Source organism: Zonotrichia leucophrys, chromosome 3, assembly GCF_028769735.1.
Source record: "Zonotrichia leucophrys gambelii isolate GWCS_2022_RI chromosome 3, RI_Zleu_2.0, whole genome shotgun sequence".
Lineage (NCBI taxonomy): Eukaryota > Metazoa > Chordata > Aves > Passeriformes > Passerellidae > Zonotrichia > Zonotrichia leucophrys.
The window spans coordinates 18,371,819-18,392,852 of record NC_088172.1 but is presented as its reverse complement, the minus strand read 5'-3'; the positions used below and the strand labels follow the sequence as shown (position 1 = coordinate 18,392,852).

The 21,034-nt window shown below is 37.9% G+C and overlaps 1 protein-coding gene across 2 annotated transcripts in view; it reads right to left on the bottom strand.

The window, feature by feature from the left end:
* The window catches only part of COL21A1 (collagen type XXI alpha 1 chain), a 65,280-nt gene extending 64,473 nt beyond the window's left edge, over window positions 1-807 (bottom strand). For both annotated transcript variants that reach the window (XM_064710113.1, XM_064710112.1), the window contains exon 1: window positions 720-807. In XM_064710113.1, coding sequence (XP_064566183.1) covers window positions 720-807 — 88 coding nt within the window. The remainder of the gene's footprint in view (window positions 1-719) is intronic.
* Window positions 808-21,034: the final 20,227 nt, after the last annotated feature.

Sequence of the window (21,034 nt, the reverse complement as noted above, 5' to 3'; positions counted from 1 at the left end):
ATTTTCATAGGAAAGTCCTTCCATGCTACATGCCCATTCTCAGATGGAGGATGTAACTTTCTAAAGGAGAGAATCATCCTCCATTGACTGTGAAAGAGGTTTTGATAACTGACACATGAGGTGCCAAGGGCATGGCCAAAAGCAGGAGGGATTATTTTGATCTCATAGCATAGGAGGCCATGAGGCTTACTGTCCTTTTGTTTTCTGAAAGTCTGCACCAAGTCTGCAGGGAGGAGAGCTTTCCCTTGCTATGAAATCTGCCTATGGACACTTCTGATCAAGACACGATTTCACCTTCCTTGAAAGCAAGCAACCACAATCTGCTGGAGAAACGCTAAATGGAGTTAGCTTCCTCTCACAGAACCTTTATTCTTCCTTATTTAGTTTCTCACATAACAGTAAGCTATTCAGAACATGACTTCTGAAGCAATGAAAATACAAATACTCAAGACTCAATTTTAAATCAAGACTGGAGCTTTACAGTTCCATCTACCACCTTGGGCATTTCTAAGACACAAGAAATTCCCCTCCTAATGAAAAAATAATATATTTAAGCTATTTTTATTTTATTTTTATATTATTGGATTTTCACCAGGAAAACTATATTGGAATAAAATCACCATCAACAGAAGGGTACATGTGAACACCAAAATGGATATTAACAATTTGAGGCATGCTTTGAAGTTGCACTTATCTGAAATGCAAAAATTAAGACCTACTTGCTCTTGTTTCGCCATCTTCAGCTGAGACATAATCATGAAGCAGCAGAACTAACAGCATCTGAAAAAATGTTACAATCTGTGCCATGTGTATTTTATTCTTTTATTCTCAAGGTCTTGACACAAAACTAGATGGGGGAAAATGAAAAGAAAATACAGTGTTATTGTATTACCAAAAAAAAAAAAAAAATCAAGCTTCTGCAGTTTAAAAACTGTGTCTGAGGAACATCTCTGAATCAAATCCATATGACCAGATGTGGCCACTCTTCAATGAACCATTGACTCAAAAGTGTCAGTCATGTAAGCCCAAAATTGAGATTCTAAACTCAGCAACACTCACCAGCCTTTTTGCAGAAGCTCAGTTTTCACCAGGATGCATTTATACATTTCTCCTGCTAGGTACATTCACAAGCAGGTTACACTCCTAGTCACGCTTGTCCAAACACTATCCCACTCTGTAGCCATTATCAAAAGACATTACCAAAAGATCCAAAACTTGGCAAGTGTTTATGTATTACTGGTGGGGAGGTGCTACTTTGGTCTCAGCCCTACACCTGGCTGCTTCAGGGAGTCTGGGACAGCTCCCACTCCTCCACCCCAGGACTGAGACTGACACCAGCAGCCAGGGTCTCAGCAAGCCCCAGCCCTTTCCCAGCAAAGCCAAGCCCTGCAGACAGTGTAATGCAACATCCAAGATTACATATATCTTCAACTTTTAATTTTTTTTCCTCTGTTTACATCTCCTTTGCTATCATGGTTTATGAAATACAACCCCACATCAAGCAAAGATGCAATTTAAGTCTCATATTGCTGTTAAAAATATTATTTGACTAATTTATTTTAATTAAGAAATATTTATTCATTATGCTTAATGAAAAAAGGTACCATACTGGTAAAAGATACATTTTTGGAATGCTGTATTAGAGATCCATTAATTTCAAGACTGTGAAAGAAAGTATACTGAATCTCTTTTGTATTCTCTCATCTCATCCTTCAATGTAAAATGCAATTTTCAGGGCATTCATTTCAAGGAATTAATTTCACAGAGCAGTCAACTTCCAGGAAATTCTACTCCACCTAATGTATTTCCCTGAAGTTAATAAAGCATGACCATAATTATTCTGTTATTAAATTTCTCCTTCAGATTACAGATAATTGCAAGGTAGAGCCATATTTTGTTATTCATATTACCTTGTGGCAGAATGGCTAAGAAATCCGACACTTGGAGTTTATGGGATTGGACACAAGATCCAGAACTTTTTATTTGTGTAGTTCTGCTACACAAGTACTGCGATATCACCTTCATTCAAACAGATTAAGTGGCAGGTTTTTATTCCAGTTATGTGAAAAAGGATCTATTTTAAACCATGAAACTGTGTATAAGTATTAGGCTTATAATACAGAAAAGAATATAGTAGAGGTAGACATTTTACATAGATTATTTGGTTTGTTGGTGCTTTGTACAATTGATCATTCTAAAATCTCTTCCAGCCTTTTCCATGGCAAGGTTTTAAGTATAAACCAAAATAATGCTTAGTAGGCCAAAATGAGCCTATTAACAGGAAACAAAATTAAAAGGATAAAACCAGAGCTTAAGCAACCAGATAATGAGGATTCCAATGCTTTATTTACTAGAAAGAAAATAATATTATAGCACTGCCTTTTAACAGTTAAAAAGAGATGCCAAACCAACAACTCCAGAGAGCTAGCTGCTGTATCTTGTCAACACAGTAGTTCTTGAACAGGCATCAAAAGTGTACTTGAAATTTACAGAAGCACCACCCAATCCAGGAATGAATATTTTAAATAAAACTTTTGCCCTCTGTCATTTTCCAAATTTTCCCTAGTGATTAGTTTGTGGTTTTACCAAACATAACCAGGAAAACACATAGAACTGGCTTCCCACTTCTCAGTTGTACCAAACCACTTTTAACATATGGAAGTTGATGTAGGAGAAATTCATACAGGGTTACTAAATAAATACACAGATGTTGCATCCAGCTCAAGTAAAGGGTGGGAGACTGAGAGAGTATTAGTGGAGAAATAGCACATGTGTTACTGTATTTTTCAAGGCATCCTTATAGTTTATTTTTTCCACTTTAAAAGGGACAGAGCCCCACAAGCAACCCCAGGCTTTGTAATGCTGGTGATGCACAGGGTGGCAGGAGCAAACCTTTGGCCATCTCCCAGCACCACTAAATTGTTTAAAGTAAAGCCACAAGATTTAATGAGGTATTAACTGAGACAGGATACTGGATTGGGTGGACCTTTAGTGCGACTCATTATGGCCATTCTTTCCACTGTATGCTTTTTATCTTGGTATTTTATATGCCAGTTTGATAGCAAAAGGGATGCTAGAGTGAGGGGAAACAGTCCTCTAAGGAAAACTGCCTATCTCAGACAGAGGGAAAATAAACAGCTTATGTAAAGGCTTCTGCTCTGAGCTCCCAAAATGAGGGGCTGCAGAGCAAACACAATATATCTGAGTGATTTGAAACAAGACCCAGGCAAATTTCTCTGCATCTGAGTGTACACAAAAGATAAGGTCCTAGCAGTGCTACTAAACATCAGACCCTCAAACCAATGGGGTAGTAGTGTAAGACCCAGTTCTCCAGAGCAGAGTTCACAAAGTATTATTTCTGTCTTCACCAAAGGCAGGACAGAAAGGTGGCACAATAAAACCTGGCTGCATCAGCCATACTCCATGAGATCATGGTCAGAGAGAGGTGATAGCCTCCCCCATGTACATTCACTGTTTGCTGTGCACAGGAGGAAAACTCAATGAGGTTTGGAAACCAGTGACACAGCAACTCACCCACTGCTGTCCCTGCAGGCAGCCTTAACCACTGGGACAGTTCCTCAAACCTATTTCTCACTTTCTTCTGGGCAGAGCAGTTTTGCTGTGCAGCAGCATTTGCACCAAAAGGGCACTGAAATCTGCTGACTGGGAAGGGAATGGAACTCAGGTTTCCTATATAGTGGAAATGTGGTACAGCCATTACTGAAACCAACAGCCTCTACTCGATTTTCAAACTAATTCAAGACTGTCAGTGTGTTACAGAAGCAAAAGCATGAAATTCCCAGAACAGCTTTGCTGCACAGAAGTACACACAGGTTCAAATGACATCTCCTCTGTATGCACAGCAGAATAATTTCACATCCAACTTAAGTTTTCAGTAGAAAATTTATGCATCTAAGCAGGTTAGACAGTATTTACACCTTGCATTTATGATGCCTAAAAGCAGCACCGTCTGCATCTCAAAGGGCAGTTTACTGATACAGTCTTTCCACAGCAATTTTTCCAGTGCCCAGACAAATAAATAATTTTATTCTCTTCGTGAATACTCTCTGAGGAAACTTTCCATTTAGAGCAATTTAGAATCTTACAGAATGAAAAATATTTGCTCTTCAGTGCAGTTTTGTCACTATTCAAATTCATAGAGAGAGATTTCTTCTCTCCAAAATCTTCTGGCTTCTCTGCTGCATGAAGATTTCTTGCTGAAGAATTACACTGAAAGGAAGACTTTCTTCCTTCAATTCTTCCCACTGCTAGTTACTGCCTAAGAAGAAAGCCAGGAAGGGTATGGTTTTAACCTTTTCCAGCATTCTGAGAAAATAACCAGACTTAAGGTTATATACATTAGCAAGTTTTCCAAGAATAAGTTAACACTTCTCTCATATTGCATCACTGCATAAACCTCTCCTAATTCAATTAGAGATCATCAAGTTTGGTGTACAAAGGGCCAAGTATGAAGACATTACAACAGTGAAAGGAAGTGAAAGGAGTGAAAGGAGTGAAAGGACATAGAAAGATTCTTTGCATTTTCAAAATTTACACAATACTACAGGAACTGAGCAGAAAGAAAAAGGAATGCTGAAAATTCTCATTAATATGCAGGAAGTAATGTGGAAAAGTAATGCAATATTTCATCACCACGTTTTTATATTTGCTCCCTTTATTTTCAGAATTAATGGGATTTGCAAATAAGATGTTAGGGCAATTTACCTTTAGCTCTTTATTTCTATCTCTACCTAATACTACCAGTCCTATGCATTCAAAAAGTCTGGGTCTAAGTCAGTTTCTTTCATCAAGTAATTCATCTGAATCTGTATTTATTTCCACTTGGATTTCAGTCCCATTCTGCATTCATGTTTTCCACATCTTATTCCTATTCATTTGTTTTTCTTGGTGGGCACAACTGATGAGGTTGTTATACTAGCAAACATTTAAAATAACAGCATTTCCTGAGCAGGGTGAAGCTGTAAAGATATTATTAATTTAAGCTTGGTTTGCACCTATATACATGTACATAAATGCAAGATTACCTATAAATAGATAAAATCTCCAAAAGTGACAAGTACATCAGTATCCTTCATACCATTTCTTTCTATTTCAATGTTGGAATAAAAGATTTTGGCATAATCAGCAGTATAACTGCATTCATGCCAGGAGTTTTCTACAACATTAAATATATGATTAAGGATGCGGTTTAATTAAGAGAGGTCAAGAAAGAAAATTATGTATTTAAGTTACACATACTATGAATTTTCTTTTGTGTTTTTTCTTTTTTAAGTATTAGTGCAACAAGAATAAAAAGCCATTATAAAATGCCTCAACCCTGGCTAATTCTTAGCTGTACTAAGTCTACATATGAATACATGGCAATATAAAGTACACTTAGTGCACAGTTTCAGATATTTTATTTCCTAACCCTGAAATCGAGCAGAAAGCAAAGCCTGGACTACCTTGAAAAGAAAAGACTAATGCAAGCATTGCTTGGGCCACCTGACCCATTTCCACTTCCTTTGCTCTCTCTCTCTTTTTAGAACAGCAAGAAAGGTTAAGGAGCGTAGTTTTGTTTACTTTCCCTCTACGAATCTAAAGCCTACCTGGCAGACAGACTAAAAAACAGAGATCTCCTAATGAAGCTGGAGAAACACATGGAAAATTGAGAAGGGACGCAGACAAAGACCTCTGGCTCAAGTCCACAGCTGCAGCAATGAGAGCTGTGCAGAGTTAATGGCAAAGCAGCTGAGTTAGCTGAAGATGAATGTCCAAGCATGTGAAGAACATGAATGAATATTGAAGACTTCAGAGAAACAGTAACACCACATCTCATCTCCATTTTCAGAAATCAATCTCCCCTGACTCTGCACATACATCTGTTGTCCCTCAAGTACACATTAGCATGGTCTGTTTTGCTGTTTAAATGTTATATTGTATTTCTCCCTCAAAACACAGTAAAGACAGTAACTAGTACTTCAAGATGATGTTTGATATTTCAGTTATTTGTGCCATAGATACAATTTAAATCTCTCAGTAAAAATAGTTGACTTAACAGTCAACTGTTAAAACTACTGCCAAAACTACCGATAAAGCAAACCACCTCAATCCTCATTCCAGAAGACATTTTACGGATAAGTAAGCAAAAAATTCAGTGCACCAATAGTTTAAATGCAATCATTCTCCAACATGACTACAAATCCTATTATAAGAGGTATTCAATACAAAAAAGATAAACTCACAGGAATTGGTACTACATGTTAAGACTACACTTCATATTTGTAGCTTTGATATATATATGATGCATAAAGTACTATGCAGATTATATAAAGGTACAGACAGCATCAAGAATTCATCACTTGCTCAGTAGATTTTGAAAATAAGTCTTTGTATAAATTTTATAAAGGCTTTATACCAAGTTCCATGCTAGACATTGAAGACTAAAGCAAGCAGTTGACACATATTATAACCCAAGTAAGACTATACATAATTTTGAAAGCAAATAATGCTTGTAAATGACATGGGCTGACTGTTTATTTTTCATATGATTCAGTAAAGCACACAAACCCACACGTTCCTCCAGTCTACAGCAGAGACAGTTTGGATTCATGCTCCAACATCTGAAGTCATAGAAGACTTGTCTTTTTAAATCCAAGTTATTCTGGCACTTCGTACTTTGTTGGATTTATTCCCACTCCAAGAGGATGCTGTGCCAGGACCTGGCAATTAGTCATTATGGGTTAAAGAAAAAGGAGCTTACCACAGCATTTGAGCTACTGGACTGACACACGACTGACTGGGAAACAATACAGGATGGGCAACTTAAGGAAGTAACCACACTTGGCAGCTCAGATTGCTGGCTGCAACAAAAGAATTTGAAGTCTCCCTGGAAACCATGATTTAATCCTGTCCATGAAAGGCCTGTGTTAATTCTCTCTTATCAAGCATCTTGAGATTCCACAGAACTTTCCCTCCTTGGATGGACCCAAGAAAAACAAAACAGCTAATCAATAGGAGAAAATCTGACACTCAAATGGTACAGCTGAAATTAACCTTGCATATGATAATAGGAGTCTATATAAGAAATGTTCCAACCAGAACTCCTAGAGGAAATCTCAAAGTTCAAATTTTGACTGTGCACATGTAAAAGTATCTATATTACTAAACAGGGAAAGAGAAAAAAATTAATCGAAATTACAACCTGGTGCAATATTTTGGGAGAACATTTTGTTTGCACTAAGGAATTTAGAGTTCAATTGGGCCACTGACAAGAGAAACAATAATTGGGGCAAATAATGAAATAACTAGAAATTATATAAAGTAATTATATATAATTACATTAAATTATATATCATTTAGCAGTGAAACCACTACAGAAATCAGTTTAAGTCTAAGAGAAAAGTACAACAATCTCTAACAATAAGTGTTGATAAAAAGAGTCATAAAGGCAACATAAAAATGGAATCAATCCAAGTAAGAACTCCTAATGCAATTATAAGACTACTTTTGAATCATTCCCATTTGACAAGAGATACACAGAACTGCTCATCAGTTACTGCTGCGGCCATAAAGTCCTCAGAAAAGCAAGACAGTTATGGACCTAAACATTGTCAGATTCAAGTAGGTTGTCATATGTGGGACACACATTTCTGCCATAGCTCCTCACCCACTTCTTTCTTTTCCCAATACATTGATTTTATTTTCATCTTTTTATGTGGACACACATTTCTGCCATAGCTCCTCACCCACTTCTTTCTTTTCCCAATACATTGATTTTATTTTCATCTTTTTATTTTAGTTCTACACTTTTAAAAAGGGAGGGTACGGTTGGCTTAGCTAAGATGTTATTTGCAATGTGATGACTGCAACATTTGCCATGAAAACAAGAGAGATGCAGTAAGAAATACACAAGAGGGGATTTAAAATAAATTTACTGCGTAAAGGAATGAACAAGACTGCAGGCTTTGTTTGCCTCCTGAAGTAAGGACCTGAATCAGAAAAAGAAATTTTATTTTTCAGTCTTCTTATCTTTTTCTTCTATTCCTTTCTCCTATTCATCCTCCAAACAAGTCTGGATTCCAGCAGCAAGACCCCTAATGAAATTCATTGTCTTTTTTCACAAATTATACTTTATGCTATTATTTGTTTTAGTGTAAGTAATATCAAAGGCTGGAGAGGATAGGAATAATGCTGTGGATGCCTGCTTTAGCCAAAGGCATCAAAACTTCCTTTGAAAGCCTAGTCCTTTGCAATTCTTTAACTGTCCTCTCCCTTTTCCCATAATTTCTGGAAAAAAGTCAACTAAAAGCAAATCAGACTAATCTTTAAAAAAAGTCCATAGCTACAGGAAAGGATGATTAAACTATCTTTTAAAACCTTATGTCATTGTTTTACACTATAGAAAGAATGGGTGTTTATTCAATTTAATGTACTTTAGACTATATATAAAGGTATCATGAAGTAGACTGCCCTCTAAAACATTTGATTATATGTTAGTATTTTAACAATATACAAACTCACTGACATCAATCCAGGAAGAATCATATAAGATGAATAGATAAAAAGGATTTTTAGGTTTTCCAATTCTATTGTTTTTAAATGATAGGATTCTATTTACTTAGTCCTGTTTTCATTGAAAATATTGACAATTCACTCAAAGGAGGTTGTGATGAATGAAGAAATGAAAATAGTAGAAATTCTTGAGGAATTTAGGACCTGAACTAGTAAAAGTTTGAAAGAATTACATTTGTATTCAGTGGAGCTAAATCAAACCATTAAGATTTAAAACAGTTTTTGAGGGAAGAAAAAACAACTTTAGCACATGCATACTCAAAGGGGAAAACAAACATTTTCTGTTTCAAGTATATCCAAAATTTGGTACTTTGAGAAATACATTTCCAGAAAAGTATGGTCCCAAGCAAAAATTAAAACCATGCAGAACTTCTACACCCAGCTGCTTTACACCTGCAAAAAGACTGAAAGTGAGCAAGTAATCCAGCTCACTTTCTTTGAACTGTAATGACTCTTACAGCCTATGTAGACAATTATTTATATTACTTTTATAAAGCATAAAATTCCTTCCTAACCCTACCATACGGTTTCATTCACTCCACCAAGCAATTAAAGACAAAGCTGCAGAGTTGAGCAACAAATAAATGGACAAGCTGCACCCAGGAGGCTTTGCAAAGATGCAATGCATCTTTGGGCAGCAGTCCTGCACTATACAAAAATTATCTCTGGGTATTCCTCCTGTACAAGATTCCTGTGTATTTCTCTGGCTTCACCATAAAAAAGATAAAAAGCATTAAGAAAAAATATGAAGTAAACCAGGAGATACTGTACAAAGTTCTCCCTGGATGTTGTAAATCACTTTCTCACATAAAAAAACACCACTATTTCCCAATGTTCCAGGCAGACATCTCAACATGGAGCTGTTCTTTATTTTAGCATGCTTGTTATTGTAATTACAATTAATTCCCTATTATTAATTCCCTGTAATTCCAGATTAATTCCCTATTTCTACATAAAAGCCTTGTACTTCTGTGGTGGGGTGACTCCAGCCAGAGGCCAGGTGCCCACCAAAGCTGGTCTATCACTCCCCACCCCAGCTGGAAGGAAGAAAGAAAATACAACAAGGGGTTCATGGGTTGAGATGAAGTCAAGGGGAGATCACTACCAGTTGCCATCACAGTCAAAACAGACTCTACTAGGGGAAAAAATATTTTCACAAGCAATAAAAGCAAATCTTAAAAACACCTTCCCCAAAGCCCTTCCTTCTTTCCAGCCTCAACTTTAGTCACAAATTCTCTACTTCCTTCTCCCAGCAGCACAGGGGGATGGGGAATGGGGGTTGCAATCAGTTCATTACACGTTTTCTCTGTTGCTCTTCAGGGAAAGATTCCCATGCTCTGGCATGGGGTCTCTGCCATGGGATACGGTGCTTCACAAATTCCTCCAAGATAAGTCCCCTGTGCTAACTCCTCTCTCTGGCTGCAGGTGCCATTGCACAGGTTTTTTCCTTCTTCTTGAAGGAGGAAAATGATCTCAGAGGCTCTACCACTGTCAGTGATGGGCTCAGCCTTGGCCAACAGCAACTGCAAACCCACCTTGGAGCTGGCTGGCATTGATCCTGTAGACATAGGAGAAGCTTCTAGCAGCTTCTCAGAGAAGCCACCACAGAACCCCCACTGATATCAAAACCTGGCCGCACAAACCCAATACAACTTCACATATCCAAACGTTCTGCTCTATTTTGTCCCAGTCTTGGAGCAACAGTGCATATTGAGGTGATTATCTATGGAACAGTAAGACAAAAAAAATATTGCTGAAGTAACCTACATAGAATAAACTGATTAAAATTATTCTGGATGATCTAGGAAGTGCTGCTTTTTAGATATCCCTCAGTGTCTGCTAGTAAACCCATCTCTAATTATTTAAATAATGGCCTTTTAAAACCGATTTAGCTCCTTGTGGGGGTGTCTGTATTGCTACAGGTCACTGAGAGAGAACCTAGAGGAAGGTCAGATGTCTGAAGGACTCCGGAGGACTCTTGGTGCATGAGGAGTGAGGGCGCAGAAGCTGCATCCAGTCCTGGTCAGCACTGTCTTGGGGCTGGGGGAGTTTAAGTGGGAGTGCAACCCTAAATCTCCAGGATATTGTGAGGAGTACCACCTTGAAGGGTGAGAGTTTTTTGGTATTACAGTAACAACAGACAAGGGCATGCAAGTTTGTTCTGCACTTGGAAGTTCTTAAAAATCTCAATGTTCAAAAATAATTTCTCTGCATTGTAGGCAGTTTCCTTCAAGCTGCAAGGATGGAGTGCGGGTGGAAGGCTGCATCCTGATCCATCTTGCCAGTTTACTCATGGGAAGAAGGCAAATTCCTTCCTCCCACTCTACATCCATGAAGAAAACTTCAACATATGGGTTAGAGAGTCGTCTGGCCCCCAGGCCATGAGACTTACTACTATACTCAGCAGTGATTCCAAACAGTCATAAGCACTCATCACCCACACATCTCTTAGGTTCCCACCAGGCAAATGAAATAAGTCAGGCACTTTTCTCCCTCTTTTGAGCAACAGTTAAATATTACTTACCAGACGACCTACCACAAACTATTCTGAGAGATTATATATTTTATTATATGGGTTATACATTATAATCCATTCAGTAAACAGCCAAAGACTTTCCCTTGAGGACATGGTTTAATAGTCAACATAGTAATGGTGCTGGGTTGGCAGTTGGACTTGAGGGTCTTAAAGGTCATTTCCAGCCTTAAGAATTTTATGATTCTATTCTGTATCCTTCATGTCATTCCAATTGCAATTTTCATGTTCAAGAGAAAAATGTAAACAGTTCTGCCTTTTGCTTCTTTTTGCTATGAAGGGTCCTAGAATCTCTTAATAATTCAAAAGTGTCATATTTCTGAATCAGCCAACTTGACCTAAATTAGCCACCAGTGAATAAAATGACCACTAGAGGTTAGAGAAGTATAGAGAACATCTTTTCTTTCAAAAACATTGATTATTTTTTCTGAAGTAGTTACCATTTCTCAAAATGTACAAGACACAAGTAGCTTACTTTCCATAGAGTCCATTAAGAAGTGTCACCAGTGTAGTTTGCAGAAGAATGAATAAAGCAACACGGAACACTTTCTAGGACCTATGACAAGTTGCTTACCCAGCATATTGATGCTAACACACAGGACTGAACAAAGAATAGGTCATGCTTTCTTGCATAACCAGCTGTACAGCTTGGCTTTCAGAGGAATACCTCAAATTTAAAAAAAAAAAAAAAAACCATATTTTATATTATCAGAATTTTTAATGCAAAGTTTAAAAAAAAGTGAAAGGAATACATTATCAATTGTGCCAGAAATCTGACATTTCAAAAGATGCCAAATGCATTTTCAGACATATTCCAGAGCTATTCAACTTGAGATGAGCTTTTCTTTTTTAATATCAAACTGATGCTCTTAGAAAAGTGGTTGATTCCAGGTTTGTTTGTTTGTTTAAAAAGATGAATTTATAAACAAGAGGGAGCACATCTTGAGCATCACTTACAGCATTTCAGAGAAAACACTTGTAGTGTTTCTAGGGTTTATTGTGGCACTTGAAGCGAAGGATTACACAGTTGGACAAAAGCATTATGCATGCAGTCTTAGTGACCTAATATGAAGAAGCCTTATGGAGATAAATACATGTGTTAAATGTCAATTTGTATTTCCTACAGTAAATAAAAAGCCATGGTTTAACAGCACCACCAGCACAGATTCTTCAGGCCATGGCGTTGTGCAGTCTCTCTTTCAGGAGTGATCCTTTTTAATTATATTGAGACAATTCTCAGCTGTCTGCCAACATTCCCAAGAGTCTGACCATTTTTCATCAGAGCACAAAAGATGCTGGAGGTAATATTGTTTTTACATTTTTACACTTTTTACTCCAGTTAATTTACAAGTACTATTTATAAAGCAGTTACAAAATGAGGTGCTGCTGGTTCTTGTTGTGGTAAAACCCAAATCTAGAGATCATCATTTATGCTATGGAGAATCAACATAAAGTAACTTGGTTTATATTTTTTCACCACGATGATGAGATTCCTAATAATTCTTAGAGTGTTACTAGAAAATATCTATTAGCTTTTAAATTGTGGGATTGATAAACTGTTGAAAATATAGTAAGACTGCAGCATGAACAACTATACATGGTGAAAAATAAAAATAAAAAAGCTAGACAACCAACTTATCCAACATGTAGCAATAAATAATTTAAATCAGACAACAGGCACAAAAAGAAATCAACACGGATCCAGATGAAGAGTTTCTAAACATATTCCCTTTTATGTTCCTGGTCTATTAAGTTTGCTTTGCAGAAAAAATGTTAGTAGACTTAATTAACATGAATTATAAAAAGGTTCAAAAATGCATTTGTATATTTATGTCCTCTAGTAAGGCAAGGGGTAAGAACACAGTATGACCAAGAGGTGTTGAAACCTCGTGGTGGTGAAGATAGACTGGAGTTAGGCACAGCCCCTGCCACAGGTATTGGCTGCCGGTGCTCCAGAGCATCACTGAGTGAGCGCCAGACACAGAGAGACACTTCTCCAGTTCTGCTCAGAGACATCCTGAAGAGGAAAATCCTAAAAAAAGCTGTTAAGTGTGCTATTGGCTACAAGCCAATAATAACGTTACCTTACTTCTGCCAAAGAATATAGAAATTTTTTTACAGAATTTAATACTAAGGAAGAGACATGCAAATTTGCTTTTCATAAAGTATGTTATTGTCTACATTGCGTGCTGAAGTATAAAAAACCCGTAAACTTTAACACAGACATGTAAAAATAACTACAGCATTTACCTACAAGTTGTAAAACTAACATCTGTGTATTTAGACAAAACCAAGTATTGTACAGAGTGTGACTTCTTCAACTTAAAATGACTGGATAGACTGCAGTTCCCACTCAAAACAAAAAAAAAGAATCATGATCTCAATGAATCATAAAATCTGCACCTGGACTGTAATTTGTCGTGTTAAGGCCTAAATAAACAAAGCATTGTCTGTACAATTGGGTCTGAAAACAAAATAGATCAAGAAGTAATCAAAATAGATAAGCATAACATGTTACACTCTATAACTTGAAACTTTAAATAACAGCTATTCTATTTCCAGTTACAGAATGATATGCAGTGCTCAAACCTCCACCAAACATTGTCGTTCATGTAAAAGAAACAAAAAGAAGTATTCTTTGAAATTCTATTCCTCCAATTTTGATATGTTTACAAAATACAAAACTACTGAAATATTGAATCCTACAAGAATGCCAACTTAAGTCTTTCAGGGTAATTTTACAGAAGTTATATTTACCACTGCAAAAATGGTGGTATTTGCAGATGCTTTGAGACCTCAATAATTATGTAAGTGGTGTGTGAATTCTAGATAATCCACACAATAGGCTAAATAATTTTATATGGTTATTTACAATTTGATTTTATATGACTATCATCTCCTTAAAAAAAAAGTATTTTGGAGGAATCTTTGGCATAGTATCAAGAGCCAAAGATGGTGTGTATAGTTTCATATACTGTTTCCTTACTTAAACTATAAGAAATAAATCCAGCTCTCACTAAAATGTATTTTCTTGTATCTGAGCCTTATTTCAAAATGTGTGATTACGTTCTTGGTTCTTATTTGGGCTATATAATTCATGAGAATTCACACAATTTAGCTATATTTTAGTCACAACAGCTAGCAACTCTATTATAATACATAAGCATTGCTTTATATTTTAGCTCTTTAAAATTAAATACTCTCATGTATGTTTTGGAATGAATTTGTTGAAGAGGAACTCTATATATGTCCATGATAATTGATTCTCAGATAGTATTAAAGGAGAAAAAAGTGCATATACAAATACAGAAAGCCAGTTTCTTTTCAGTCATATTGTTAAGCTTCCATGAAAACAAAAATACATTGAAAATATCAACTAGTGAAAAGCTGTAAGCAACAAAAAGTAGAAAATAACTACTTCATGGAAAAGTACAAAAATCTGTGTCTGTATCACAAAAGGACATAGGAGTATTTCATAACAATTTTTGTAATAATTATCAATATTTTCCATTGTTTCAAAATGTTCTCAACATCTTAACCTATTCATTTTCAGGAGGAAAGGTTACTTCCTGTTTATTCAAAGAAGAAAGCAGGTTAATGATTTAAAGTGATTACGTATTTACTTCAGGTGTCACTCATCAGTGCCTGAGTCCTATTGTAGTATTAATGTAAGAAAGTTTTCAGAATGAAATCACCATTTAACAGAATTTTCACAGCTCTTTGATTTCTGAGCAAGATTTCATTGCCTGCAGTTGCCCAATAATTAATTCATTGCCTGCAGTTGACCTATAATTAATTCTGCAGGAGCTGGAGACATGTATCATCCAGATCTATTTAAAAATCACATAGAATGACCATGAAACAAATACAAAACTGCATGTGGTCAAGTGTTGAAGAACAGAGAAAACCAGGCCTTCTTCAAAGGAAATGCTCTGTATTGGACAGCTCCAGAATGGTTTTCTTGAATGCCTTTTCCTTCCTACTGAGAGGTACCATTAAACCATGAACCACTGGCAACTACAGTGAGTACTTAGCAGGCATACTTATGTATGCAAAGAGAAGAAATTTTCCTTTGCTAGAAACACCTCTTCTGAAGGCATATAGCTTATTTAAATCCAGATCAGAAAAGAAAACACAAGACAAAATAAATGGAATGTCTTTGCTCTTTAGGAAATAAAAATTAATCTTTATTCTTGGTACTGCTTAGCTTCCTCGAAGACAAATATGTGCTTCTGAAAATTAGGTGCAGCTGTCCTCTCTTTTGAGCTCCTTAATGAAATCCTCTGCGTTCCGCCTTCCCTCCCCTTTTTGGCAAAACTTGTCAATGTTCATTTCAGTCCAGTCATGAGCACGCCATGGCCATGTGGGCCCCTTTGCACAGCAAATGGACTTAATCACAGGGGCATACAATTACATTCCTTTCTCCTCATTGAAAATTCACCAGGGAATAACAAACATAAACCTCCATTGTCTAGGACCTTTAAAAAGAATTTGCTGTTATTTCTATTCAGCAAATCTTCCTCCCCTTCCCTAACCCTTATTCTTTTCCATGGTAGCAAGACAGCAAAAAAACTCCTTTATCATTTTATCTTCTTTGTACTGAAAGGGCATATTTTTCCCAGTTTGTAAGCATTTAAACACATTTTATCGTCTTTTATCATCAGTGATTTCAGTGATGGCTGGTGTCATTCTACACAGGACCTGAAGAATTCTGGATTTTACTTCACAGGGATAGGAAAAAATGCCTCCAGGTCTCCTAATTGCCATTATTTCCCCATTCTCTCTTACCTTCCAGACACAGCTATTCAAAAAGCCATTTAATTTATTTGGTTGGGTTTCTTAGGTTTGCCATTTGATGCTCACTTTCACTGCAAATGACAGTTTCTAAAAGACAAAGAGGACTTCTTTTCAGTAGGTGAGAATTTAAATTTCTTTTCAGTGGGAAAGATAATTAGGGGGGGTTGTCTTTGATAATTCCCCTCCACATATTAACACTTTGTATCATTGTATTTCCACATAAAGTTTCACCTTACTTTTGCTATGAAGGGCTGCATAATAACTCCAGTGTTCTTGGCTGTACTTTTCCTCACTGCACTGTCCCATGAGTTGACAGAGAATGTCATGATATATCTCAAAAGTTCTTACACTTTCATCCACCAGGTCTGCTCCCTCTTAATGGAAATTTTTTAAGCAAAATGTGATAGCTAGGTAGATACCATTTCACTTGGGGAAAGAAGGGACATAGCTTCTTACCAAGACACTGATATTCAGTTCAGTTTATATTTTTCCAGGAGTGATCTACTTTATCCTTTACAGTCCAAGAATTTTATCCTTCAAGCCCAAGAATTAAAGAGCTGGAGACTCCCATATCCACTTTCCATGGGTAATCAAACTTCTGATAAAATGGAAGTCCAGCATTATGTAACTTTTCCCAGGGTTTCTGTCTTGGGCATAAAGTGTAAGCTCAGAGCTACTTCCCAAAGAATGCTTCTTTGAAACATTTCCCACAACTGAGAAAGAAGTGAATTCACAATACTACCAGTTCTGCATGGTCCATTTCTTCTATCAAGCCATGTTCTGCATAATTCACCCACTCTGTAAGCATTGCACAGATGTGTCTGCTCCTCTTCTCCACACAGGACACTGCAGCTATGCTTACACTGTTTAATCAACTGGGAATATTATTCTATCTTTTCCATGTGCAATGAAGAAAGGGGAAACAGTAAAAAACCAGGGTCAGATCCCAAGTGCAAGTAAGGAGGAACATACTGATCTGGTCAAGGAAGGTTGCAACCAAAGAGGTTTAAACGGCCTTGCTTACATCTCTGTCTAATAGAGTCTCTTGGGGACACAGCTCCAGGATATTCCAGCTGGTTAAAAGACTAAGAGAAGAAAAAATAATACATCTGAGAACACTGAGAGTGAAGTTTTCTAATTGCACCTACAATTTGAACCTTCTCAGCACGCAATATCAGGAAAAGAATTACATACTACTTCAGACATCTTCCCTCAAATGTAAGCATTACACTGACAGTCTAGAAAGCCCATCATGCTTGCTGGCAGTTCCTCTGCTAGTCTGGCAAAAGTCTGCACACTTTAGTGACGTAAGGGTTATACCACAAATTTTAAACTGATCTCAATAATCTGGTATTTTTATAAATTGTATTCTTAATACAACTCTGCAAATTTATCTAGACCTCTAGATACATGTTCCTGGAAATTCTTGTGGAACCAGGGAGCTCATAAGGGGGTGGGATTTGGAATTACTGAGACCAAAAGAAGCACAAGGTACTTTTGATAAGACTTCCCAAGTGTCTATTAAAGGCTACACCTAGATGTACCCCTGCTGTTATATCAGCTGCAGCACTCTTCATTTATGTGTCTTTGAGTCACCTTAACAGGGCTCATTTTTATATGCTGAAACAGTTCTGACTAAAAAGAAAACTTTTGGAAATCATTAACTTTACTTAATGAAGAAAGTACAGATTGTTATAACATATTTTGGAAAATACAAGCTGGCATGCTTTAAAAATTGTTGGCTTAATTTCAAACTAGAGCTCAGAGTTGTTTTTATTCTTCCATTTTTTGATGTAAGATAAAAATTAGTTCAGGCAAGTTAGGACATGTTTTGTCATCACCCTGGCTCTGAAGATTTACAAAAAAGGGAAAAGGACTTTCAGTTTGAATAATGCAAATCAATATTGTATATTTTGTAAACTGGATTAAATGCAAAAAAATACAGAGACTTGGGTAGAGTCAGCATTCTTTAAAATATATGAAAAAGTTCTGAGCTAATCAAATGACATTGTCACTGCACTTCAAATGGCATTGTTAATTGTTAATTGCTAATCAAATGGCATTGTTAATGTACACTCCATCCACAGAAGATGGGGCACTCTTCATTCCAACAACTCAATTTTTCCCTTTCAAAGATAGCTTGGGTAAAGACATTTTTTTAGCATATTCAACAGTTAAATATATATCTTTAAATATCCTACAAGTTTGATCGCACAGCACATACACAGCTGTGTATAATCCACATTTAAAGCCCTCCCAGATAAGATTAATTTCCTAATTAAAACACTCAAAAACCCAATGATCATGTCTTCATTCAACATCTTTTACACGTGCAAACCTGCACATTTGTAAGCAAGCAGTCCCCTTCTGCAGCAGATTTTACCCATGCTAAAGAAGATGGGAACGGCAGAGTTACATCCTGAACCACTGATGAGCGTTCACACAGCACTCTGCCACCATCTCCGAGGACAGAGACTGAGTGTATGTGAGGCACACTTGCTGTGCCTCTCTGCCAGACATCCCTCACATCACGCAGGACTCCAGAAGGAGTAAATCCTCTCCAAAAAGTTACTGAAGTGCTGTCTTCACTTCTGCACAGGCCCCTCACCTCTCTTCATACCTCCTTTTATCATCTTCCTGGCAGCAGGAACAACTGGCCCTGAGATCCCAGCCCTTTTCCCAAAGCCTGGGGGGGATATTAGCAAGGGACAATGAAAAGGGAAAGAAAAAAATGTTAGCTTGAGTAAAAATGGATGACTGCAGATGCCATAAAAGACACCCCACAATGTGGGACAGTAAAAAAGACAATGAGAAGAACTGGTCTGGATGGAAAGTGTGAGGGAATGAGAGACCCTGCTGCTACAAATCTCTGCCAAACCTTCCCTGTCCCTGAGCCCTACTCATTGCTCTGTCCCATTATCAGCTGCCAGAAGACCCCCTCCACTAGCTCCACAGCCAAAGGGCCCTTGCAGCCACTTCTCAACCATTCCTGCCCCAGAGGACCTGCAATTCATCCCAGTCCCTCCTTGTCTTACCCTCTGTGATCTCCACAGCCCGCTCATTTTGCCACATCTGCATTCATTTCTGTCATTACTTAGAAGCCTCCCACCCCTCTTTCTTATTAGTTCAAACTAGAGCTTCAGACAAGCTACCAGAACTAACCACAGGAGAGAGAAAAATCTTGGAATACAAAAATCTGAATTATGAAGCAGCCTTAAACTACAAATATGCAAAGTAAAAATGTATATTTCCTATGTGCTAAAACAGTACACTTAACTGGCTTGTTTTGAACAGACAGAAAATTCAAGGAAAAATGCAAATCTCATTGGCATGAATGATAGTTTTATTTTGCACTACATCAAGTTCAAACAAATTTCCCTGGAATTTTTGCATGTTCTTAGTTATAGAGATTGGGTCCCATTCCAGTGCCTGTGTGTTTTACTTGGAGCAACTATTAACTTCTCACTATTTAAATCCTGTTTCACTACAGCATAAAGCACACTGATAAAAAGATCAGTTATTCAACATTGAAATTACATAAATTACTCAACATTGAAATTATATAAATCACACAAAATTCCAAAAAGTTGACACATATTTACCTTGTATTCTCCACTCATAGTATTATTCAGTATAATCAACATTGCTCATCTCCCTGGTCTCTATCTGCTGTTAATCATGAATAGTGTGCCTGACATCTACCCTCAAAGGCTAAATCAATCAGCAGTGCTTTAAAACAATGCCTGTGCAGATTAATGGCAACTTCGAAAAGTTTCTTTTGTAAGTCTCACTGTACCCCAGTACCACAGAAACCAGAGAGAGGACAAAAAGTCCCTCAAGACATTTTTTCTATGCTCCCACAGGCCTAAATTTTCTTCTACCAGATACTGTGTTTTTTCCAGAGCCAGACCAGTTCTAAATGAAGGAACACAGAAGCCTTGCAGGGCTCAGCCTATTTTCATGGGCAAAAAGCGGGGAAGAAATGTCAAGCCTTGATTATTATGGGGTTGTTTTTACTCAACAAAGCAGTATGTATTGCCATGGTGTAGCAATCTTCTTGACAATTGTCTGCTTACCCTAAATTTTACTCCAGATGACTAGTATTGGCTACTTACAAGCAGACCTGGCTGGAGGAGCCACCTTCAACCCAAAGATCTGAGCAGTGCTGGAGGAAGTGCCCTGGATTCTCCATGCAGAGAATGCAGAGCAGGCAGCAAACCCTGCAGCCCAACATGCTGCAGGACAGGCGAGGTGAGGAATGCTGCAGAACAACGCGGTGCTCAAGCACACACTTCTCTATCATAAAACAGCCATTCTAGAGGCCATGTTGGTTTGTGTAACTGGGGGAGCTAAACTCTCAGGCAGACCCTTTGTGACTGTCACCCTGGAACAAATGGCAAAGTCGACCTTCCAGGCTGTGTAGGCCCACCCTCCCTAAATTCGGATATTTCCGATGCTCGCTATTGTGCTGATGGGTAGATTTCCCATGTTACCAGCATAAAACTTGGGTCAGCGAAGCTCTGAAATGAGTCAAGGGCTTGTGGCAGCAACAGGCCCTCACCAGCCCATCCCACAACTCAAGCCGCCATGTCAGCCCCGTGGGGCCTCAGCCCCTGTCCCAGTGACACCACAGCCCAGCCTGACCTGGCCATGGGCCTCATGGAGCCAGCTCCCAGTGCAGGCCCAGGTCCCAGCCTGGCCTCAGCCATTTCCAAGGAGGCACCAGATGTGCAGGGTTGGGGCTGCCCTGGTGCCCCCAGAGACTCTGCTCTGTGCTGGGGCAGTGGGACAGGCCAGGCTCATCCCTGCCACCCCTCCATGGGAGCCCCTACTGCTATACCCTGAAAAAATTCATCCTTGAGATGATTCAGAGAAACTCTGATGGGGTCCAGAGCAACAGACCACAAAAAACAAATGAAAGACATTTTATAAGGCACATCTTGGTTACTTCAAGCAGTCTAGCCTGCCACACTGCCACGGGTGTGATGGAAAGCAGCTGAGAAGCAAGGAGCAGAAGATGCCTCAGGAACAGCATGTCTTCAGCAGGGTTACTGGGCTCAGCTCTGGTCATGTCAGCTCAAAGAAGAGAAAAAAGGCAGAAACAAAGACATCTTAATAAAACAGATGACT